Here is a 26,298-nt window from a genome sequence, read left to right as displayed (position 1 = left end):
ATCTGCAGTTATTTATTAGGAAAAGTAAGACAAAAGTACTGCTTCAACATTCATACTGAACAGTAACAAACCAGAAAAATAAACTACAAAAAAGGAGGTCCATCATATTGAAGTTGACTTATGGCAATACAGTACAAACAAGTAAATTAAATCCAAACTTCACCCATGCAATCAAGCAAACAGTAAAGAATTATATACAGTTTTGATGGGGATGGATTACATTGTAGGCACAATTCATTTGGCCACAATGAAAATACTTAATTACATTAAAATCTATTCTGTACATTCAGTAATGAGCAGCTAGAAAAGGAAAAAATTAATAAATTAATAAATTTACAAGAGATGTACTACCGTTTACATAAAGGTACATTTTAATAAGTATAATACAAATTTGCAGCACCTTATATTTTTTACATCATATCTTCAGTGTCAGATCAGTAAACAAATAAGCACAGACATAATATAATACAATAGAATAAGGCAACTGAAATGGCTCTTATGGATAACATTCTCCTTATCTGGGTTTGGAGTTTATGGATTTATTTTCCTTTTTGCTAAGAACAGAAATAACTCAATGTATGATTTGGTCACTAAAAGGCCACGGTAAGGCAATTAACTAGCAATTAAGAAATAAAATACAGATGATTAAAACCAGAAATGTAAAATAGATAGTGCTATCACAATAAGACAACTTTCTGCTTACGTCCCACCTCAATCTGACCACCAAAGTAACTCAAATTTTCAGGCTCTTGGTACCATTTTTTTTTAAAAACCATCCTCATTCCCTACAAAAATCTGTGTTTAAAGGAGTCTTTCATAATGTTCAATCTGAAACCAATGTATCTGCTTAAAGGCTTTGTATTTACAAAGTTCTAAAATATTCATGCTGAAAGAACTGTGAAATCTGAGGAGGTTAAAACTGTCATTACTTCAGATTAACAATTCAGAAGCCCTATTTCATTTTATTTTATAGATAGGACTCCTGAACACGTTATATATTTAAAATAAACTTTAAAATACATATTCACAATTTTCAACAGAAAAAAATGGTAAATATTTGCAGTAATGGCTGTATTTTTGAAGTACTCACACAGAAGGATACATGATGTGCCCACAGTAGTTATTACAACTTTGCGTTAAAACAGCTACAATGACAAAGCATGGAAAAGTTTAACAGCAAAAAGCATTTCAAAAATAAATTCTAAAATTGGAAAATGATGTCATAAAATGGACAAATTGAATGCAATCTGCTTTATAGAGAGCAGCAGCATAGAAAGCCAGTCCCAGGAATGGCTCTTGACTTCAATGAATTTCAATCTATACACATTTAAAAAAGGAAGCTCGACATAAGACCATGAGAAATCTTTGCTACTTGATAAATTACAAGTCTGTCAGAAGGACCAGGCCATAACTACTAATTCTATTTACAACTTAATTTGTTTCTACAATTTTCTAATGATTTAGCACCAGCAGTAATATGCAAAGTAACACTACTGTTTTGCCCCATTTGAATGACATTTTTCAAAAGAATGTTGGGGCCAAATGTTTCGTTACTGCTAAGAGTAGTTCCCAACAAGCTGCTTAGCAACTAAGACAAGCAGGATCTGGCAGACTGCTATACAGTAATACAATGTTCTTTGCATGTCAGAGGTTTCAGCAGGTAAACTCAGCGTGGAAAATAGGCTTGTTGGCAGCCCTGTGTTCTTTACCTTCAAGTCTTCTTTAATGATATTATAAAATTTTGGAATACTGGTAACAATTTTTAGAGAATATTAACAAGAAAAGCCAGATATACCTGACCAAGAGGGCTTAGTAATATACCCTTTAGCATCTTCTAGAATACAAGTGTAGAATTACCTCTCCATGCTACGGCCACACCTACAATGCACTCCCCTGTCAGAGGAGGAATGCAAAGGAGGAAAATTGAAAATGCAAATGAAATGCTGATTTACAAATCTCATGCGAACACATTTTTAGAAGAGATTTTTCTGAAAGCAAGAACAGCCATGTTTTCCTTTGGGGAAAAAACCCATTTTCAAAAGAACCTTTCATGAAACGAATACAACTTCTTTAAAAAAAAAACAGTGGTTTTTCCAAAGGAAAACAATCTACACAGCTGTTCTTGCTTTCAGAACAGTCTCTTCTGGAAATACAATTGCACATTAGGGGAATGCTATGTAGACATGGCTTATGAGAAGACATCTTAATACCACCCCCCATAAACTCCACAAACCACAGATGTCCATAAACCTGATTATGTTTCTGCAAGCAATTAACCAACTCCATGCTTAGTAAGCTGAAATTCTACTGTGCTTTAACCTCATGGGGGAAGTGTTTTATCTCAAAACTTAACTTCAGCTGTATTTATCAAACAGGCTTTTTCAAAAGGACCCCAGCAACTTCGAAATCCCCTTATTCCTAACAGCAGATAGGAATAAGGGGATTTCGAAGTTGCCGGGGTCCTTTCAAAAAGGAGCCCCGTCTGTACGAGCCACGTGGCAGTGAGCCGCGTCAATTTCGAAGTGCCGTGGCTGTCGGCATGCTAATGAGGTGCTGAATATGTATTTCAGCACTTTATTAGTAAACTTCGAAAGCATGGCCATTTGGAAGTTTTGGGCTAGTGTAGACGTAGCCTAGGAAATATAAGTTATTGCCATTTATTTAGAAAGGGCCAGCTTCTTTAAAATAAAACCAGCACACTTGTGGAACTTTACTGACTATCTATACTGGTTCAGGTAGAATATAAAAAGTTATATTATAACAAAGGCTGTTTATTCTCATCATGCTAAAAAGGCAAGGCACACCCTTACATGTACATACAGGATGCGTATTACCAATCACTTGAATGTAATAGACATAGAACCTCTCAATTCAACTGAAACCTAGACAAAAGTATTATTGAAGGATCAGAATTGTCTAGCATTTAAGTATTCCTTAGAGACTGAAAGCTAAAAACACCACCTGACCTCTCAACTCTCTGAATATCAAACATTTAAATAGCACTAGGAGGTATTTTCTGAAGCATCGGTACCACTTAAGTGCTTTAGTGCTGCATGTATGTCACTGAAAGCAAAATGCTCTTAATAGCATAAAAAGGGGGGGGAAAATGATCTTTTCAGAGTCTTTACAATCCCAAATTCTAAGCAGAATGATGGTTTATAAAAAAATTGTTTATAAATGTGGCAATACTCTTATACACACTAAAAACAGACAACAGAAAAACATGACTGCATTCTAGATTTGGTCTTTAACTTAGAAGTCCAAAATATGTGGCAAAAAGGAGTTCCTTTTAACATTCAAAGTGTAGTTACCTTAAGCACAACTAGGAAGGTGTTGTTTTCTGTTGCTGTTCTGTTGTTAGCCATACCAACAGGTCCACAATATCTTCATAAAAATGAAATGCCTGATCCAGGAACAGCCTGCACTTGTGGAATTATAAGCAAGCATCACTGCAGATATACAATGGTATGCTGAAAATTCTGATATGGTACACAGACTAATCCAAATGAGAGGAAGGGAGACAAATTTGTAGATATAACTATTCCAACTAATGTAGACTAGCTTGCCATGATGGGAGGAAAGAGAGCTCAGACTCTCTTTTTGACAGGTCTTGAGGATCATCTAAAACATTCCAATAATTACTGTCCACCTCTACAATAAACAGTCTGGGATGATAAAAGTATTAGTGGTGCCAATGCCCTTACATCAAGTTACAATGCCAGCAAAACTGACATCATTGGCACCATCTGAGAAACTGAAGGCACTTGCCTGCCTGCTTGATATGAGACCCATTACATTCAGAAAGAGCTTTGCCTTTTTGTCTTTCAAGAGAAAGACACCTACTTTAAGAAAGCGTTTCCCTGCTTGAGAAGTAGCACTAGCCATGAGGATCCACAAGTTTGAAAATGACCTTGTTGCATTTCCTCTGTGACAGCTTGTTTGAGTTACTTTACTGTAAGGAAGCTCTAAGCAGTCCTAAAACAAAAGAATCTCAAATGTGAAGGTAAAAGCACTGAAGATCATAAGAAATGAATCTACTTCACCTATTTAACCTAAAGGGAATGAGCCCTTTTGCTCTGACAAGGTTCCTTCAGTCTATATATATAGGTATATAAGAAGATCTGTGAAGCTACTCTCATTTCTACTTGCAATGATTAGCAACCCCACTAAAGACAAAACATTTTTTTGGAAACTACTGGACGACAAAAGGGCTATGTCTACACTTACAAAAAAAACTTCAAAATGGCCATGCTAATGGCCAAATCAAAGAATACTAATGAGGCACTAAAATGAATATTCAGCACCTCATTAGCATGCCACAGCTTGCTCACCCACAGCACTTGAAGTGCCACGGCTGGTGGCATGCTAATGAGGTGCTGAATATTCATTAAAATGACCATTTCAAAGTTTTTTTACGTGTAGACACAGCCAAGGTGTGTTTGTAAGTTTTCTTTAAAATAAAAAAAAACCATCAGAATGAACCCCAGCAACTGAGCTTGAATACTCTCTGGCAAAAAACCCCATCTTTCTATTGCAATTGATCTCAGTGGGTGCAGAAGAGGGCTACAAGGTTTTGCTGGTAGTCTCTGGGGGGAGTTGCAGGGGTGAGGTAAGAGGAAGAAAACAATTATGCTGAACTTGGTTGGGGGGGGGAGGGGGAAGATATCTTTCCAAAGGTGAAGGCAAGAAACATAACGGTAGGATAGGCACCTTATTTTTCCATGAGGAATACTAATAGCAATATGGCTGTTCAAGAATTACTTATGAATGTATTCCTAATGTGTCTATGTTAAGTTCAAAAATATCATATAGGCTATAGCAAGTTAATATTTCTTGAATTTATCAAAGTCATTTCTCTAAGACTGGTTTGCTTGCTTACAGAACTTGGAAAAAAGATTGTTGCTAAACGTATTTTCAATAGCTTCAGGTCAAGACATATAACCTACTTCTAAATACTGCTTCAAAAGTATATGCTACAGTAGTCATCTATGACAATGGATATGGAGCAGCTGAAGTGTTTCTTGATTAGCTGCATGACGTGATACTGAGGTACGAAGTCTCCAAGCCCTCAAGAAAGCAAAGCATCTATGGTGTGCAAAAATAATTTCTTTCTGAAAAGTTCATAGAAAATACAAGTATAAATTATTTCTTTCTACCACTGGCTGTTAATGCAAACTAAATTACTAGCTTTTACATTCAGTCATGGTAAAATACAGCAACCTTTCAGACAGACACAGTTTACTCAAGCTGTACCAACTTACTTCATAGACTGATGCTGCCGTCGACTTAATGACAGAATCATTTTCAGAATGATGCTTATTTTTTCCCAGACTTAAGCCTCAATTTAAAAGTCTTCAAAATGGAAGTTAACCTTGGTCCCCAACAGCAACAAAACTATATTTGAAGTTGGTATTGTGCTGGGTAGAATGAAATAGCCTTCAGCTCCTTCCTACACGCCAGAAAAAAGTCACTGCACTTTCGGACCTTAAGAATTTTTATGGAGTTCAACTTACACAAAACAAAACCACAAAAACAATAAAAAGCCCACTCACACCGGAAAGAAGATTGTCTACCTCCTATCTTCAGTGCCCTCTTTGCACATTATGTGGAAAAGTTATGTGGCTCAGAAGTTCAGCTGCTGCTGTAATGCAGCACAGCAGTGTGCTGGAACACTTATTTACTTAATGTAGAGTCATATCCATTTAAAAACATGTTTTAATTACAACATATCAATGAGCTCTAGTCATGTATAGTTTATGTATATAAAGGAAACACTTAACATGAATTAACTCACTGGGAAATTGGGTATTTCTTCTGACGTGTGCGTGCGCACGCGCGCACACATGCACACCCCCCCAACGTCTGAAATGGCCTTTCTAGCCTAAAGCCTTTATCTCCTCATTGCAGCAATACGCAACACAGTAAATTGAACTTCTGTAAAATTTTAAATGGCCTGAGAACACAGTAGGCAGACAAAACAAAAACTAGTCTCACAAATGGGGTTATCCCAAGACCACAGCTTGCAATAATGAGAGTCATTAAACCAAAGTATATGAAACACTGGTCCTTTTTACACTGCAATACAAACTCTGGAGCTTTAAAAAAAAAAAAAAAAGCAAAAAAAAACAAAACCAAGCTTCCAACTGCAGATAAGATACAATCATCATCATGGATCCAAGATTAATTGATTACCAGTGAAATATTTTAAGATTAAATGAAGGATTGAAGTTTTCAAATCAGTAAAGGAGAGATGGTGTTTTTAAAAACTTCCTCAAAGATACTCCAAAGCATAAGAATTTCAAGATGTATTACTATTATTTTATTCCTGGGCCTTTTTTGGGTAGGCGCACTCGGGAAAGTTTTGAGGTGACTTTCACAAAGAGAGGAACATTAAAAATCAAGATTTTATTTTTGATTTAAAAATGTCATGGAATTTTTGGTATCAGAGGACTTTTTGAAAGACTTGCTGTTCCTTGAATCATGAACCTAATCCAAAGGGATCCTCCCAGAATACCGTATCTTCCTTTCAATAAATGAGCTGGACAACTATGTAGCTTTATATGATTATTGGTACGTAGAAATGCAGCAGTAGCTGCCCTTCTTTGTATTTTGACAATGTATCAGCTAAAAACCAAGTATTTCCCCATTTGAGGTTAAAATTCTGCAATTACTGGAACATATTAAGCACTAACACTTTATACCGTCCTTATACTGAAAAGCTACATAGCTGTATTTTCTTTTGATGGCACTTTGGTGTTTTCAGGTCTATCATTTTAAACACACAAGGGAAATTCTGCTCTTAGTACAATGCAATAAATGAGACTAAAAACAGACTGAGCAAAATAAACCAACTTCATTTGCTTAGCATTAAAGCTTCATGTTTACGTTCACACTATTATAAGTGATGGGACATGTAGAGGGCTGGATTTCTCTCTTTTGGAAGCTTGTTTTTCAGAGGATGTACTGCATTTTTGAAGTTCAAAACTGGCTACAAGCACTAGAAATGAAGGGGAAATCCCACAGGTATTTCACATAAAAATGTTTTATGCAGCAAGATCCCGCTTCCTTAATATGGTAACATCCTGCAGTTTACCACTTAAATTTAAAAACATCTTCAGCAAAACTGCTGTTTCTTCCCCCCTTTGGTTCCCTTTGACTTAAACAATGTAGTAGTAATGCCATTCAGGTGGAAAACAATTCAGAGTAGTGGCCTCTGGTACTTCAGCTGAAATTTGGCAATCCAAGAAGAGCACCAACAGCTCCAAAGTATCCCTGTTTTTTTTAAAAAAAAAAAAAAAAAAAAAAAAAAGTGTCATTTCCTGTTTCAACTACTAGATTAAAAGCCAGTACTATTCAGAAATACATTTTTAGACACAGTACTTGGAAGGCCCCACTATAAGGATGAAGAAGAAAATACATCTGTAATATACTCTCTTATTGGAAGTACTCAAAACTTTACAAAATTAGGTACTTTGTTTCTAACCGCTAGCATGCTTTTGGTTTTTTTGCTCCACTAAAGTTTATATATTACTGAAAACTATTAAATTCCTTCATTTGTTTATAAAGACTGCTAATATATTTCTAAGGCACACATCAGTGGTACCTGAGCACATCTCAAAACCAAAGGTTTTTCAGAAGAGCAGAGAGATATTGGCTGACCTTTGAGCATCAACATCCACGTGGACATTATCTCTAACACAATAGCTCAGCACTTCTTATCTGAACTCTCTCCCTTACATTTCTCAAAAGGTATGCTCCAGACCTGAACAGTACCAGGTATACTCTAGACCAGGATGTGCAAACCCTTTACATCAGGCCCCACCTTTCACCCCTGCAGTTAGCAGGCCCTACCCAACCTGTTCAATGTAATCCAAACTGATAGAAATTCTGGTTATGTTCATACGGAGGAAAAAAAACCTACTCCTTTTGGCACAGGTAAGAAAACAAGTATGTAGAACGGAAAAACTCGATAGGTATATAAATACGAATACATATACATAAAATCAGTAATATATTTCAAGATTTGTAATGAGATGGATGATATTGACACATAGCAGCCAGTCAAGCTGCACCCCCACCTTTCAGAATTTCATGCTCCCCACTTCATTCGCCCTGATCTTCAATGTATATGTGGACAAACACAGGAACCATCTACCTATCTGTGAACCACTTCTCAATTAAGGTGGAAGTAAGGGTCTTCCCCCACTCCCAAATCAAAACCTTAAAATATATTCCCAAAAAAGTTCAAGGCGTAGAACTAGGAAGGAATTTCAGCCACTCACTACTGCCACAGATACTACGATTGTGTTGCATATTCTATCCCAAAGATCATATTTCTGATGCAAAAAGTCACACAAGGAAATTAAGAAAATATCAGATATAAAACATCTTCATTACAGAAGTTACATTCTGCAGTTTTCTGGAATTGTATCCAAGTTTTTTCAACCATTGCCACAGAAGCAACAACTTCATGCCCTGCTGGAGCATAAACACTTAAATTCTGACTATCTGCATTCAACCTTAGAACATATCCCCTCCTAGTAGGCAAAAGCAGCTTATATCAAGGAGAGGCTAACCTCAACCAGGTTATCTTCCATCCACCAAAAGGACAAAAGCTTGTCTCAAGAATTTGGACTATTCACTGCAGTTATCAATTGTGGAAGCATCAGACACCGGGGCAGCCCACAAAACTCAACTCTTTTACAATAAAGTCAAAATCCATTCCTCTCTCATGTTCTGTTTCCTTATTCACTCTCAGCTACATAAAACCAACTCTCTCTCTCTCTCAATAGGCTATGAAGAATAAGAGAAAAATGATACTACTGTGAGCATTTCATAAAAATTTGCCAGGAGACTGGAAGCTGTAAGTATGGGGTCATTTAAAATAGGTATTGGGGATTAAGGATAACACCCTAAACACAAATACATGTAAGTGTCCTTCACTTACCTCATGTTCTAGGAACAAGGCCTTCAGCTGGCCTTTTGACCAGTAGTCCAGTGCATATGCAAGAAGTTTCATTGACAAAGTGTTCACACGCAAAAAGTTACCAACAAAGACAACTCTGTTTATTTTCTAAAAAGACGAAAGAAAAACAGCATGAGTATCATGCAAGTTTCCGCACTGGCCAGTTTAGCTGAAAATAGCAAAGGTAAGAAGAAAACAGGCTGCCACAAAAAGGTATAAATACTGAATGTTTCAGAGGAGAGGAAGAGTACAGACACTTAAAAAGACTGACTCTTACAGAAAAACTATTCTCATTTAATTTGAAAAATACCTTAGTAAGGACTTCACACCACTGAAACAGACTAACTACAAGTCCAACTAAATCGAACACATTCATGGGAGAGCAAGACTTAGTGCCTTCATAGCCCTGTACAATGCTGCTTGATCCATATGCAACAAGGCAGCACTGTAAAGAAGCCAAAGACAGTCAGACATTCCAGATGTTCATCTCTTCTTCAGCTGTTAATGAACACATGCTATTGTAGTCTATAGGACTAACCTTGCTTGCTTATAGATATATTTTCTAGCAGATTTTTTATTTCTTTGTGGTTTAATTATGATTGTTACAATAGGTTTATATTAAAGTAGTTTGATTGTAATGCAAGAGATCTACAGGCCACATCCTGTCTGTTGAGATAAGGGCATTCGTTCTCCAACTGCTGTGTGCGGGCCCAGTTTGCCCCACTATGCAGTGGGGAGCCCACTCTGATGCTGAAGCCCTGTGGCACCTCCCCCTCTCCCCTGGGGTTAGAGTGCCAGTGCTGGCTTCTTGCTGCTGGAGGAGAGGGGTGCCCATGCTATCCTCTCCTACCTCCCAGTCTGCTACCATGGCCTCTCATGAAACCCCATCTCAGCCTGCTCTCATGCCTTGCCTCCCACCCAGACCCCCAACCTTCCAGCCTGCTCCTAGACCCTTCCTACTGGCTGATTCTCATACACTGGGGCCCTGCACTTCCTAAGCCTCTCCATCCCAGCACTTTCAGAGCACCACAAATCATCTGATTTGCACTTGATCCCCACTTCTCCCCTTTTGTGGCATTCCAGCTCTGCAAGAATCAGCTAAGTTATTGATACGTATGCTCAACCGTATCTCCTTCGTGGATTATACTAGGGCCTGAGGGGGCGGGGGGGGGACCTTTACTAGCCAGAGGCAGATATGAAAGAAGAAGGAAGAAGATGATCTCCAACACTGATGTCAAACATACACAGAGATGCAAATCCCAGCTTTGTTCACCTCCTAGGTTAAAAACTAAAGATGCTTGGATTTCAAACAGTGCTGTTCTGGAAGACTCCAAGGAGGGTCCATATTTCACCAAGGCTTTTGGCCAGTAGGTGACTATTAGGAATCTATACACTAACTCAGCTGCTGGAAACTGGAACAAGTTTTCTTCTCCTCATTCAGAGCTTGCAGTGGGGGAGACAGGCTTCTGCTACTTTATATTGCAGATGCCATATTTGTTCCTTTTATAACTAGTTTCATCATTCTTGACCAAAGCTTCTTGACTGTCCACTACTGTATGGAGCTTTAAGTTGCCATAGTGAAAAAGAACCACAAGTTTATTCTGATGTTATCTGGCAAAGTTCTGAGAAACAAGATAGCTGATGGAGCTATTGCTAGGGAGACTCAGGAAAAGAGCATCAATTTCACAGAAATTAACAATGAAAATTTTAATTATGTCAAAGTTAAGAACATAACTTTAAAAAGAAATAAGCTTGAATTCTGCAAAAACCAAAGCCTTCATACCGCCTCAGGTTTATTTAAAAAAAAAAAAATTCCACTATGAAATCAACTCTCAAGAGCCTTCCCAAAAGGTACTAATATTATTCTGAACTGATGCGCAGTTGACAGAATCAAACTGCCTCAGCTAAGAATTTGATAAAGGACTTGAAATGAAAAGCGTTTTACACTACTCACAATGACTGAAGGCCTCTACACATGCAATTTTCTGATTCCTTCTACCCCTCCCCCTACAAGAAGCATTTACCTCATTTACTGCACACATCCGTGCTATAGACCCAATATTATTAGTGATTGTAACTAGTGTAGCTCTGGCCAGGTCTTCTTTACTAACAGTTTCTCTCTTCTCTTTGTAGATCATATTCCCAAAACTGGAGAGAAAAAACAATATAAAGTGATACCTTTGTGTTTACAGTAATACAGAGTACAGTTTCTATATGATAGTGGAAATTTCAACTCGTTTAACCTAGCCTTAACTGAACCCCTTTTCAAATGATCACTGAAAATATTAATTTGACCACTGAGATTATGAAGGATTATGTATCTAAATGCATCCATTCCTTAAAAATAAAAATACTCCCCCCCCCCCATTTTAAGGCAATGAGTCCAGTGAGTTAGACCTTTCTGATAACCTTACAGAATTTTAATAAAGAGCAGTTTAAAAATCACAGCTAAGCACAATTAAATCCACAGCACTAGCCTGTGCAAGTGATGGTAACTCTGAGCCCAGACTGATGTATTCTGCTGCTTCTGAAAAGCCAGTCTTATCTCTTCGCTAAACAAGACTATTATGCTCCAATCTTGCCTTTAGGAGCCCTCAAGAAATGCTGATTACTAACACAAAAGTTTCAAATATAGTAAAAGCCTTAAGAATTTCAAGTGACTACACAGAATTCTTAGAATTACAATTTTAATGCTACCATAATGCTATTTTTCCTAGGAAACCTGCCTTGCAGCTGGCCCTACAAAAAGCAAGCAACTTCAGCTCATACACCTACTCAGTATTTTGACTACTCAAAGCTTATGGTCTCCTTTTGGCTGAAAACATAAGAACTCTCACTCTGCTCACATGGAGTGGCTGAAGCAAAGCTGTGGAACGATGAATTAACAGTATAGTAGACTCCTGAGATGCACGCACCTGTGTTGTGCATCTCAGGTTAATGCGATTCCTAGCAGTGGGGAAACTGACCAGCACAACAGCTGGGCTGATCAGCTTCCCCGCCCCTGACAGGAGCAGCTGCTGCCTGTCACAAGCAGAAAAACCACTCATCAGGGCAGCAGCCGCTTCTGTCAGGGGTAGCAGCTGAGAGTCAGGCTCCCATCTGCCATCACTGACAGGAGCAGGGAAACTGACAACCACCCTGGTTAGTTTCCCGGCTCTGCAAGTGGAGGGGAGCCAGGAGCCAAGGGCATGGGTGTGAATAGGCACAGCAGGGAGAGAACAGGCAGAAAGGAAACGTGTAAAGGGCTGATGGGTGGGCAGAAGAGGTGACATGTAACCAGCCATGGCCAGTCCACCCTAAGTCACCATAACAAACAGCCAGTGCTGGCAGGAAACAGGGGTAGGTGAGGCAAGAGCCTGCTGGTCAAGAGCCAGCACACAGGAGGGACTGAACTCATGTACCAGTGAGGCAATGATGAGCCCCACATGTTGAAGCTTTGCCTAATCACTACCCAGGCACTCCAACGCTTCCTCCTCCCCCCACCTCCACATCAGCAGCCACTGGACCCCCTATTTCACTGCTTGTGGGCGGGCAGCTGGCAAGCAAGGATCCAGCCAGCAACAAGAACCACCAGTACTGATGGGATTGGGGCGGGGGGGGGGAGAAGAGAAAATATGGAACAATTGCACCCCTACTTTTTTTTTTTTTTTTAAATGGACCCTGGCTTAAATATAGGGCTGACCATTTAAAAATTAGATACCTAAGCTGTGTCTACACTAGCCCAAAACTTCAAAATGGCCATGCAAATGGCCATTTCGAAGTTTACTAATGAAGCGCTGAAATACATATTCAGCGCTTCATTAGCTTGTGGGTGGCTGCAGCACTTCGAAATTGACGCAGCTCGCCGCTGCGCGGCTCGTCCAGATGGGCTCATTTTCGAAAGGACCCTGCCTACTTTGAAGTCCCCTTATTCCCATCTGCTCATAGGAATAAGGGGACTTCGAAGTGGCCGGGGTCCTTTCGAAAAGGAGCCCCGTCAGGACGAGCCGCGTCAATTTCGAAGTGCTGCGGCCGCCCACGTGCTAATAAAGCGCTGAATATGTATTTCAGCGCTTTATTAGTAAACTTCGAAATGGCCATTTGCATGGCCATTTCAAAGTTTTGGGCTAGTGTAGACATAGCCCTAGTCACTCAAATCATTAAGAGTTAATTACATTTAATAAGCGAGGCTCTTACTTACCTAGAGGCTACTGCCCATCCTGGCAAGCCAAAACGTTCATAGTCCCCTCCATAAATATCCCGGACAAGCTTGTCAGCATGTGTACTGTCCCCTTTGGATGCCATTTCAAGAGCTTCTTCAAAACTTTCACAGCCAGTCAACAAACTGCATAAACCCAGAAATGTTCCTCCTCCTAAACTAATGAAAGAAAAGTGACTTTGAGCAGCACTCTCATAGTGCAACTAAATAACCTAGAAATGCATTCCTTCAATTAAAATACTGTCTTCCTGGCATTCTTGCTCAAAGGTTCGCATTACTTAGCAGAGCTGTCAGTTCTAAACAATCCTTACACAGATATCAACCTAACTGTGCACAAATATAAAAATCTGAGCTGTGATATTAACTTTATTATGTTTCCAGAGAATTATTTTGTGGCACCTTCTAGCACTCCTAACTTACTAAAATTCATATTTGCAATAGGCAACTAAATTAGGTATGAGGATCAAAGACCCAGTTGGACAGTACAGAAACTCAGATGTGGATTGCTGGAAGCACCCATATCAGATGACTAGCTTCAGGCTCTTGTTCCTCTTCCTGTATCACGTTAGTGAATGCTTTCTTATTGTTCTCCCATAGAGCAGAAGAAATATGGGTTCACTAGAAATAATCTACATAACCAAAAAATGTAAGTTGACAAATCTAAAACCACACACTACAGTCATTAGTTTCCTTTTGGAGACCCCACAGCAAAAAAAAACCACTAACAAAACCTCATAACAGTCATGAAAATTACATTACCAACAGCGTTAATTGTAAGCTAACAGGACAGAAAAATCAGTTTATTATATGGAAAACACACACACAAAATTTACTTGAAAGCTTAAGAAAATATTTAGTGTCATTATTGTGACAAAGAATCATAACTTAGATTTCAAATCAGTACCTTGTTCCAGTCACTCTCTTATAGCTGTCTTTGGAATGGACAGCTAAAATACTAACTCCTGAACCAATGTTTACAACCAGTAATGGGTAAGGGTCATCCAGGTTAAAAGGCATCTTTAGGCATCTTTCAGGTTCTGAGGCATTTTCAAAGTAATAACACTCTGCCTGGCCATTGAAACTGACAGAATCTATATACAACAGGCCTTTGACAAGGCAGTCAAGCTCATCCAGTTTGTGCAGCTGGAGATTTCCAATCTGTGAAAAAGGAAAGGAAAAAATTAACAGTTCATGATCTAAATATGCTGGAGATTTAGGAAGCCCAGTAATGCACTACTAAAGATAGAGGACGTTAATTATACACAAACACGTTTGATAATTAACTAGAGAGAATAAAATATACATTTTATGCACTCCTGGTTTTGAAATGTTACAAGAGAGGTCTGGAGACCTTTTAACACAACATTTGTAATGTAATAAGAAAATCTGCATACCAGGTACTACTTTACAAGCCTATCTCGAAAGAAGCTTGAAACAGAAATATCTAAACTAGAAACTGAGCTACTTTTGTCAGTAAAGGAGTCACAGTTCTGCTTTGCTTTAAGTCTTTTGTTCTGGAAAAATTGCTGTTCATTGGATCAATGCCACCATATGAGTTAGTCTCTGAACTGACATAGTCTAAACATTGTAGCACCACTTTAGGAAAGAGCGGACGGAAAGAACCATCTCATGTGCCAATGGTCAAACAGCTGCACTGGACAGAAGGTTCAAAGTGAGCCATACACCAGGCCTATGGCTACACTAGAAGCATCTGCTGACGGAAGTTTGTCAAAAGAGATTATTCCAACTAAACGTCTGTCAACAGAGTGCAGCCATACACTAAACCAGATCGAAAGAGCAGTCCACTCTTTTGACAAGAGTAGCCAGACTGCCCAGCTGCTCTCTCAACAAAATAGCCAACCAGAAGCACAGCAGACAGTGTCCTGGAAGCCCTCTCTATCAACAGAAGCCCCCCCACCGCCTGCACCCACACCGCTTTATTGCCAATACCATCCATCAACAAAAGGTACTCTTCCTCATCTGGGAGAGGCAGAATGTTTTGGCAGAAGTGCTGAGTTTTGTTGACAGAATGCATTTTATGTGTGGGTGTGTGGTGAGTTTTGTCAAAAAAAAAAACTTCACTAGTGTAGCCATAGCCCAGATGTTTAATCTCAGATCCTAATACAGAAACACTGCTCTAGAAACTAAAGGACATTTTATATTAAAAAAGGTATCACACGCAGTAACCCGATGTCTCAACTTATTTAACTAATGAAAACAAATGAGTTTTCAAGTAGATCCATATTAACAATGTTTCATTTTCTCTTTTTAAAAATAATATAATCTGATTATTAATACCAATAGAACAAACCAGAAAGAATATTTCTGAGGTTACTGCATTTAACAAGTGAGTAGTTACTTAGCCTTTGCATCTCCCAGGCATAAAATGATGGGCATTGTTTTTGTGGACAAACTCCTACTGACTGAACAGCTGTGACCAATGTTTCTTTCCTCACAAAGACTACAATAATAGGGAAGATAGGCTACCTACTGTGCGAAAATCTTCTTCAAACTTATAAGCACCACCACCAGTGGCACACAGCACCGTATGTAGTGTTGAAAAGTTTTTATTTCTTCCCATTTGGATAAAAGTAGGCAAGTCATGAGTTGGGAATCGAATAAAGTGCAAATTTCCCCTTCGGCCAAAGAGTGTCAAGTCTTTCAGTTCAAGGTGGACATCTCGAATACCAGTGGATCCATAGGCTATGTTGGAAGTCAAATATTTGCGGATGCTCTTCAAGCTTTCAACTTCTTCCTGTTCCTCTTCTGCAGTGATATCAATAGGTTCAAAATATGCAAGTTTCACCAGTGTACCCCCAATGTCCATTCCAAACCATGGAAAAGCTGTGGATATGGAAAGAGTATTCCATTAATATTGTTAATAAAACACTTGATACATCATAGAAATTGATAGTAGAGAAACGATACGTTGAGTGAACCAGAAAATCATTAATACCATTTATTTTTTGTACACTGCTGGACCTGGGTACAATCAAAATGAAGTAAATTTTTCCCCTGCTTCCCTTCCTCCCCAGCTTCACATGGTCTTCTAACTCAAATTCTCTAACACAATACTTGAATAGTCACAGTTTGCTTCAATATGTATTTGTAAGATCATTAATAGCATGTTTTAATGGTTATCCAGGCAAAACTCTGAAGCAAAAAGGAAGTTATCTGTAACTGTAGATCTGGAGAAATGGAACGCTAGAATGCCACAAGACATGACAGAATGTACGAGACAAACAAAACCAGCCAAAACATAGAATTTAAAAAAAAAACAAACCTGGTAATACCTACCCAAGAGCCAATACTTGTACTTGGAAGTAGAAAGCTCCTATAAACTATTGGGCATGGAGAGCAATTATACCCCATGTCCCCAAACTTCCCGCAGAGATGTTGTGCATGTAATTTTACTCTGGTAAGCAGAATTTTTGTTTGGACTTTTGTTAGAGAAATAACACCATATTTTTAAGTCTAGGCAACATTTCAGTATATTGCGACTAATTTTAGTATTAATATAGCAATGATTTCTGTGGTATTAGTTATCTCTGAAAGTTTAAATATCTTATTTTATTATTCTCTTTCTTTAAGCTAGCCCATAAAAAAAACAAACTCTGTTTCAATGTGCTAGTAAGTAACCATCTCTACCAAGCAATTCAGCTATCAGGTACCATATTCTTTGACATCTCAAATTAAAAAATAAGTGAGCAGGGAATCACCTATGAAACCATAGACTAATGAGGCCATAACTTTCTCCTTCAACAATACATCAGAAGCACTGGTAAGCAATGAATGTTCAACAATCTGTATACAATGTACCAAAGATAGCAGACAACCCTAAGAAAGGAAATGCTAACCTGTAGAATACCACAATTGGATTTAACACATGAGCACTACTCCCCACTCAATAAACCATTCACACCAACTGCAATACAATGAGATTATACTCTCTAATTACCTACACAAAAAATTATTTCAACATACAGAAGTATGCTTCATTTGCACCCGTACCTTATTTAAAAAGGTCTCATTTTATTAGATAGTTACACTTCACTTAAAATGAAGACTTACTAAGCACCATCACACTAAGTGAAACCTCAAGTAAAACTGAGTTATGAAAATGAAAGGGGAGGTTATATTTACCCAATAAACCACAAAGGGTCCCTAGATGTTTTAATACAGTCAGTAAATACACAATTGGGACTTCTTAAAAACCCCTGAGTATTATACAAAGTACAAAGGATCTTTTCTGGTCTATGGAGATATTATGTAATTAGGATATGTTCTTTCACCTCGCACCCCAATAACTGTGAAAGCCTATGCATGGCCACACCTACACACGAAGCTTCTGTTGACAAAAATCAGTGTCAGAAAGGATTTCCCGGCAAAACTTTTGTCAACAGATTGCATCTACACCTAAAAGCAGATTGGAAGAGCAGTCCACTCTGCCGACAGAGAGCAGTCAGACTGCCTGGCCTTCTCTCAACAGAATGGCTGACTGGAAGCTTTGCAAACAGGGCTTCCCGGTGAACCGGAAGCCCTGTCTTTCGACAGAAAGGACTTCAGAGCATCTACGCGGCTGTTTTGCCGACAGAATACCATTGAGAGAGGCGTTACACCTGAACGGGGAGAGGAATGACACTTCCGGTGGATGTGCTGGGTTTTGTCAACAAACTGTAGATAAAGCACATTTTGCCCATAGAGGCTTCGCGGGTTTTTCTGACAAAAGCCCACTTTTGCTGGGAAAACCTGCTTGTGTAGACATGGCCCATGTGTATAACAGATACTCTTGACTTCTGATGTTAAATGTTTAAGGTTTATGGAGGGTACAAGAGACTTATTTCTGAAATTTGACGCCTACCAAAAAGTCTATGAAACTTTAGTCTGATTTACAGGAACAATCTTATACTTCACAGATGTCCAATTAAAAATGTGCACAAAATAAATGAAACACCAGCAAAAAGTTTGAGGAAAAAAAATGAAAGCTTGCTATATTTTTATAACAATATAATTCAATTCAGCTTTAACGGACAACTTGACATTGGAAGGGAAGGTTTCCATGGCACTAAATTATGGAATTTAGAGACTAATCAGATTCTTTGATTCTGCTATAGTAGTCTATAAAACCTCAGGAAACAGAACCCTAGCATATAGTTCGATTAGTTCTGATCAACAGATTTCAACTAAATTTTCAAACAGTAGAACTAAACATAATTGGTTTAATGACCAGCAGGAGGGATCCAGCCATTAAACCAGCTGAATTTAGTTCCATTATTTCAGCTGCAGCAGGGGAGGGAGCTGCAGAGACCCCCTCACTTGCCTCACTACCTGAGTAGCCACACCCTTCTGGCTCACCCCCAAGAGCAGACCACCTTCAGACCTGCCTGCCTACTGCTGGGTGCATGTGGCTGCCTGGAGATGGGGCATGAATTTGGGCGCCGAGGGGGATACAGTCTGGGAATAGGGTTCCACAAAATTCTTTTAAAAGGGTTCCGTGGCCAAATAAAATTGGGAAACACTGCTGTAGCAAGCTAACACCCTAAGATCTGGCCAGGGTAGCAGAGCCTTCTTCTTTTCTGATGTTCTACTCTTCCCACAAGACTTTAGGAAAGAAGCTACAAATTTCAGCCGTTCTCCTCCAGAATATACCTTTTTCCTTGTCCATTCAAGGTATCTCCCCCACTTACAAGGGCCTAATACTCTTGGAAGCAGTGGACAGAAAAGAGAAAACAAGCTGTTCCTAGTCCATGAGATCAGGTCTGCCAGAGAGACAACACAGGGCTGCTGCAAAGCAATGCCTTTTACTCTTCCTACATTCTTGGAGGTAGGCCTTCATAAGAACATTAGGAAGCCAGGTAATTCTCAGTTAAGATCTCCCTCATGAAGAAAGAGGGACATTAGAAGAAATGAAACCTGTAAATATCAGGAAATTACAGTTAAGGCACCACCTCATACAGCTACAGCAGAAAATTACCATTTTAAACATGAAAATGCAAAATTTCATGCAACAGCTTGATAATTTCAACTTTAATTTAACCAACAATGAAAGAACACTTTACAATATGCCTGTACAATATCACAGTCTAATCACTGGAATCATCTCTAAAATATAACTTCAAGCACAGATCTTGTTAGGTAAATAGCACTCACGTACCCACAACTAAAGCTAAACCAAAATCTTATCCCTAATCAGACTGTACTGAAGCAGATACACAGGTAGATACCTCAATTTAGGCAGCTAACAGGCTACCATTTTTCACCTGTTTTTAAATTCTTGATTTACAGGTTAGTTTTAGATAACTATAAATAACATACTTTGTATATATACTCTAACTGTTGGCAAAAAAAATACTTGGAAGAAATACTCGTGAGCAACTAGTAAATTCAAATCTGAATGTTTCCAAATCTTCTGAGTCTTGTGGTAGGAAAAACAGCAATAAACTATACAAAATGAACTTTAATCTAGTTTCCAAACAGAATGTAAGAACCTGTCCACATATATGTGAAAACTGACTCAGAATTGAATGCAAAGTTAAGTTAACCAACATTATGGTTTGGTAGCAGAACTTATGTCTAATATACCATTACAAAAAATCTTATTTTTGCTCTAGGTGTCCCAAGACTTGACACGTTATCTTTGGGACTTGTAAACAACCCGCACAAATAGGAACTGTGACTATTAAGTGTGTCAGATGCCATCCCCTCCAGTTGCATATTGGAAGGTACTAATATTTCAGCAGAGATTTTAAATCAAGCACCTACAAAAGGTAGTTCAGTGTCAGGGAAATATATTAATTGGAAACATATTTATAGTAATCACAGTTCAGCCTGTAAAACAGAAAATGGACAACAGTTTCATGTCAAACTCCACATTCTCTTCTACAATAATCTATTTCTTCAGTCTTTCCAACTATTCTCTCAAACTCAAAATTACTTCTCCTCTGGTTTTGTGATTAATCAGAATGTACTAATGATGACCACAAAGAAATACTTTCTTCCTATTTAAATAAAAACAATATGCGCCTTTCCATTCATTACAAGCATGCCAACAATGCCCTGCCACCATGTAGGACAGCGTAGGCAAAACCTTTGCCAAAGAATAAATGGACACAGAGCAGACAGCAAGAAACTCAATACACGTAAGCTAGTCAGTGAACTCTTCAACTCAGTGGCCCATTCCATTAAAGACCTGAGAATGCGTGCCCTAGAGCATGAAGAATTTAAAAACAGATTAGAGCAAAAAATTTGTGAGTTAGAGTTCATATTAAAATTTGACACATTAGCACGAGGTATGAACAGACATCAATTACCTCACATATTACAAGGACCGCTTCCCTTCTTTTTATGCTCACAATTATCTCAGACAGGATAATTAACATCCTCCCATCCCCTCAGCCCCCTCCTTCGATCCTATTTAATTTGTCGGTTTTTATCGCAATTTTTTTTTTGGCCCTCTGTACTTATTATCAGTCTGTATTGGAAATGAGATTGTTCTGATGAAGTGGATCTGTCCCATGAAAGCTTATCACCAAATAAATCATTTTATTAGTCTGTAAAGTGCTACATTTCCATTGCTTTGTTTTGATGGAGTACAGACTAACACAGCAATCTCTCTGTTACTGTCAACAGAAGTCACTGTTGGGAGACTTTTCCCTACAAAACTTCTATTGACAGAGGGGCAATATACAAAAAGCCAATCAGGAGAGCGCTCAGCTCTCCCGACAAAGCAGCTGGACTGCCCAACTGCTCTCTCAACAAAACAGGCACCCAGAAACACAGCAGATAGGGCTGCCCATTGCTGTGGATGCCGTCTGTTGAGCAAAGGACCCCCCAGAGTGTCCACACAGCTTTTTGGTCGACAGCAGCATTATGCCTCAAAGCTTTGAGGAAGAATGCTGCTGGCAAAAGTGCTGTGTTTTGTCCAGATACTGTTGACAAAATGTATTTTGTGCATGCACATTCTACAAGTTTTATTGACAAAACCAGGGTTTTGCCAGCAAAAGTTGGATTGTGAGCTCTCTCGGGCAGGGACCGTTTATTATGTTCAGGTGGTGCCTTGCAATCTAAAGCCAGAATTTGACAGACTAACAGATTCTACCACTAGATAAATAAAAACACAGTACATGGCACCAGAAACCTGTGATTATAATACAAAATTAATTTGGAATTAAATTTGCTACATAACATTACTTTAATGATTAAAAAGTCCCTGAAACTATTTAATTATCCCCCACCTGCGGTGCTCGCAGATCAGACCCACTACTGACGAGGGCCACACCAGCTGGAAGCATTACCACTCTCAGTGCACACTGGACCGCCACGGAGCAGCACTGCTCAGGTGGGATTGGAGTGCTCCTTACCCACAGAGGCCCGCAGGACTGGAGCAGCCCCCACCATTTCACTGTAACTAGTCAGCGCCATCAGTTTTGGGTGAAACTTACCAGTTAACTGTTAACATCCCTAACACAAGTGTGATACAACACGTAATTCTGTAAAATACTTTCCTAGGATTAGTTATGTTTTGACATTATTCCCCATTGCTGAACCATTCTTCTTCAGCAAACACAAAGAAATTAGTTCTTTTGCAATGGATTTCCACAAAGAACTTCCCTCTTACATTATGGTTGCCATCTCCCAATGATTTCAAAGTGATGTTACAAGAATCTTTGCATAGTTAAGTATCAGAGAGGTAGCCGAGTTAGTCTGTATCTTCAAAAACACCAAGAAGTCCTGTGGCACCTCCCAGACTAACATATCTTGGCGTATAAGCTTTCATGGGCAAAGACCCGCTTCATCAGATTCATGAGTGGTGGAGGTGTCAGAGGAGGATTTAAAGAGGAAGTCTCAGTAAAGGGGAGGGACAGAGCTGACAAGGTCTATTCCATGGTTTCCCAAAATGCGGGGGCATGCCCACCTGGGGGGCATGAAGAAATTTGGGGGGGGGCACAAGGCAACCCAGCCCCCCCCAATCACTCCCCCAACACTTTGCTTCTGGCTCTCAGCCCCTGCCATTTTACATGGGTGACCCAGAGCAGCAGGTATAAAAAACAGGCAGCCAGCAAAGACCCACATGCAAAGGTGAGTGAATGTGGGTTGTGGGGGGAAGGAGGAAGAGGATGGGGTTAGATGGGGGCAGAGGGTGCCTGGCTCAGGTAAGGGGGATGGGGTCAGAGCAGGGGGCTGGTGGAGCCTGGCTTTGTAGGAGCGGAGGGAGTCGGGTGGCTGGCTTGCAGGGCTCAGGTGGCCAGATGGCTTGCAGGACTCACAGGACTTGGATGGCTGGCTCCGACATGGCATGGCTCAGGTGGTTCAGGCTGGTGGATGGATGGCTGGCCCCAGCAACATGGGGCTTGGGTGGCTCAGGCTGGCAGCTGGCCTGGGCAGCACGGGGCTTGGGCAGGCAGCTCGGGCATCTGGCCTGCAGCTCAGGTGGGTGGCTGGCCTGGGGCTCAGGAAGCTAGCCAGCTGCGGCTGCACCAGACACCCCCAAGTGGCCAAGAAAAAACTAGTTGTGCTTATTTTTAAATTTTAAATTACATTTCTATATCAAGTTTTTGTGTTTATTTTAAATTACAAATTGAATATTTTGTTAAAAAGGGGGTTGGATGATGGTAAAGTAGAGATGGGGGTATGCAAGGGTCTCTCAGAAATCAAGAGGGGCATGATGCTGAAAAGTTTGGGAACTGCAGGTCTATTCAGTCAGAATGGGCCTTGCCAGCTCTGGCCCTCCCCTTTACTGAGGATCCTTCTTTAAATCCTCCTCTGAACCGCCCCCATGCATCTGACAGAGAGGTTCGTTGCCCACAGGAGCTTATGCTCCAAATATCTGTTAGCCTATAAGGTGCCCCAGGACTACTTGCTGTTTTTAATAAATTCACTAGTTATTTGGTTTAAACTGAAGAGTAATTTCAGGTAAAACTTAACATTCACTGATTAAATATGTATGAAGCTTTGATGTTACAGACCTAAAATTCTTAAATCTTGTGTTCAAATAGTTTGAATTGTTAGTGACAATTCTTAATGGTGTCACTGGTGACCTACAGTACCTCCTGTACAATTCAAAGGTGCTTCTGAAATTAATAGTTCAACCCAGTCATGCGGATTCAAATTAGCATCATTGTAAAAATAATGATCTAGTATGGATGTGTAGCTCATTACCATTAGAGAATTTCTGACAGCACTCCTGAAGAAAGCCTTTTCTTCTTATGCTGTCTTAAGAAGACATTTTCTAAAACCAGTACAAATGTACTGTTCACTTGAGACTAATACTGCACTGTATTCAGCAACTTTAGTTTCCACTGAAGTTAACAGGAGTTCAGCATTTGCAGCACATAGGTACTTAATACTTTATAGATTAGAAAAAGATTAAGATAGCAACTTTTTTTTTTTTTAATAACTTAAATAATTTCTAGGTTTATAACCCCATCTACAGCCTTACTAATATTTCTTCCACTCAGTGGTATTTTAACACATGGCTGTTCAAACTGTAGGATGCTTACATTTACTAAATGTTCATGATTGAAATGTATTTTCAGGAAAAAAGAACTACAAAAGACGGCAACTGTAACTAAGTGAATGAACTTCACAAACAGCAAAAGGTCAGGCTCTTTGTGGGTGCAGATTTTAACTGTGTTCATTTTAAGTAGTATATTTCAGCCTGAAATACTCCTTAAATTTGAGCAACACAACAGGAAAGATAATCTCTAGAAAAGATGTCCTATGGCACCTTATAGACTAATAGATCACAGAATCACAGAATACTAGGACTGGAAGGGACCTTGAGAGGTCATCAAGTCCAGCCCCCTGACCTCATGGCAGGACCAAATACTGTCTAAACCATCCTTGATAGACATCTGTCCAACCTGTTCTTAAATATTTCCAGCGATGGAGATCCCACAACCTCCCTTGTCAATTTATTTCACTGTTTGACCACCCTGACAATTAGGAACTTTTCCCTAATGTCCAACCTAAACCTCCCTTGCTGCCTTTTAAAAATATGAGTGAGCTGGAAGGTACCTTTGGGATGTCATCTATCCCAGTCCCCTGGTGTCTTGGCAGAGCCAAACACCATCCCTAACATCCATTTGTCTTGACCCCTAAATGACTTCCTCAACAGTTGAGCTCACCACCACGGATTCAGCAAGCCAATACTCAAACCACTGAGCTATCCCTCCCTTAAGGGGGAAACCACCCAGCACCAGGCTTGAACCCATGAACCTGACATTAAGAGTCTCATGCTCTACCAACTGAGCTAGCCAGGCCACATCTGACAAAATGGGTCTTAGCCCATGAAAGCTTATGCTCCGAAATATCTGTTAGTCTAGAAGGTGCCCAAGGACTTCTTGTTCTCAAAGATACAGACTAACACAGCTAACCCTCTGATACTAATCTCTAGACAGGGACTCAAAATAGTTGGACTTGTCTTCCAACCCAGAGAGATTCTCTTAGGCCAAGTCCACCCTATAATCAAGTCCAAATTGATGCAAGACACGCAATTCCAACTACATGAATTGCATTAGCTGGAATCAACGTACCTTACATTAATTTTCTGCACTGTCCCCAAAGAGAGAGGTCAATAGGAAAAACTCTGGACTTCCCTTAACACTTGCAACTGCAAGAACTACTGGGGTCCTTACTAGAACCACTAAAAATCGAGCCCCAGATTGAAAGTCACCTACATATTCAAAAACTAGTATTAATTCTGATCGCCAAAGATTTCAGAGCTCAGCTAATCTGCTACAATAGCCATAGAAGAGCTAGACAGATTAATATAGCTCAGAAAACTTCTGCACTTACAAGCCAGAACAATTTAAATAAAGGGAGTCTGATTTTACACCATTTTTTCCCACCCCACCCCACCAATGTTAAATAAATGCCTCTTCCTTGCCAAACTAAGAAAAGCAGAATGTGTGTGTAATCACATCCAGGCTTACATGGTTTCTTAGCATCTTTGATCTTCATTTCTTTAAAGTCGTAGCAGCTCCGGATAGCTTTCCTCGTCGATGGGTGCGAGGAGCAGCAGCAGTTTGGGGTGGATCGCTTTCTGTCGCCTGATGGGGCGGGAAGTATCAGCAGCTGGGATGGGATGAGTCTCTATCACCTGATATGGGACGTCGGGCTCGAGGGTGCTAAAGAGAAGTTCAGGGTCAGTGAGCGTCTGTCTCCTCGAGGTCTGGAGCAGTAGCAGTCCCCGATCAGTTTGTCTCATTTAGGGGAAGAGGCACGAGCGTGGGTAGGGGAAGTGATGTCTCCGGCCTAGGTTAGGTGGGGTATCTCCAAGCTGGGTGTGGGTAGCAGAGGCAAGGGCCTGGTGCCCGGACAGGGCTGCGTTAGGCGGACCCGCGCCCTCGAGGGAACGGTGGCATCAGTTCTAGGCAGCCCGTGCCCTGCTCGCTGCCGGTGCCCCAGCAGCACCTAGAGCGGCAACACCTCACCAGCGGTCTAAGCCTGGCCCCTGGCGGAGGCGGCAGCGGCCGCGGGCGGGGGGCCGCGCTCTCTCGAGGCGCCTTCTCCCTACATCCAGAAGCTGCCCTGGCGCGGGGCGGCGAGGCCCTGAGGCGAAGGAGAAGCGGGCAAAGCCGGGTCCAAAGCGGCTGGAAAGAGAGGGGCGGCCCCACGCACTCCACCTTCGCGGCTGGGGCTCCCACCAGCACAAGATGGCGGCCGGCACGGGGAGCTGCTGCCGCTCTCAGGCGCTACAAGACGGGGCGGGAGGAAGACTTAAGGGCTCCTCAGGGCCGAGTCTACCCGCCTCGCTCCCCGCTGCCGCAGCGCTGCCCTCCGCCCGGGCCCACGGTCCGCGCAAAGAACGATGGGAGCCGCAGTCAGTTAGGCACCAAGGAGCCGTTCTCTACCTACAGCTCCCAGCATGCCCCGCGCACCCCCCCCCACTTCCGCCTTCTGCGCGCGACACGATTGGCGATACAGGGCGGCGGGCAAGCGGCTTCATCAAGGCCTTCTAGGGTGTTGCGCGGTCTTGGTTACCAGTTTCCCCCTCCCCTTGCCGCGAGACCAGAACCGCTCCGCTTTCTCACAGGCCGCCGTTGCCTTCTTCCTCCCAGTCGGCTCGTCACCACTTCCCGCCGCTCATCAGCTTCCCTACCCGGACTGGAGTCAGGCATTTCCGGGCGCAGCC

General features: G+C 40.7%; 1 protein-coding gene across 5 annotated transcripts; it reads right to left on the bottom strand.

The window, feature by feature from the left end:
- PANK3 (pantothenate kinase 3) lies at nucleotides 1–26,281 on the bottom strand. Of its 5 annotated transcripts, none has more exons than XM_075009614.1 (8): nucleotides 26,198–26,281; nucleotides 25,097–25,291; nucleotides 15,655–16,007; nucleotides 14,068–14,321; nucleotides 13,146–13,322; nucleotides 10,990–11,113; nucleotides 8,948–9,073; nucleotides 1–7,272 (listed from the first exon to the last, which is right to left on the bottom strand). In XM_075009614.1, exons 2-8 carry the CDS (start codon nucleotides 25,122–25,124, stop codon nucleotides 7,222–7,224), a joined length of 1,113 nt encoding a protein of 370 aa, XP_074865715.1. In that variant the 5' UTR covers nucleotides 25,125–25,291; nucleotides 26,198–26,281; the 3' UTR covers nucleotides 1–7,221. The 5 variants fall into 5 exon arrangements, with proteins under 5 accessions (XP_074865715.1, XP_074865712.1, XP_074865714.1 ...); XM_075009611.1 differs by lacking the exon at nucleotides 26,198–26,281 and adding an exon at nucleotides 25,790–25,987; XM_075009613.1 differs by lacking the exon at nucleotides 26,198–26,281 and adding an exon at nucleotides 25,811–25,987.
- Between the last annotated feature and the right edge of the window lie 17 nt (nucleotides 26,282–26,298).

Source organism: Carettochelys insculpta, chromosome 15 (genome assembly GCF_033958435.1).
Source record: "Carettochelys insculpta isolate YL-2023 chromosome 15, ASM3395843v1, whole genome shotgun sequence".
NCBI lineage: Eukaryota > Metazoa > Chordata > Testudines > Carettochelyidae > Carettochelys > Carettochelys insculpta.
The sequence above is the reverse complement of the archived record's forward strand: the minus strand, read 5'-3'. Positions and strand labels throughout refer to the sequence as shown.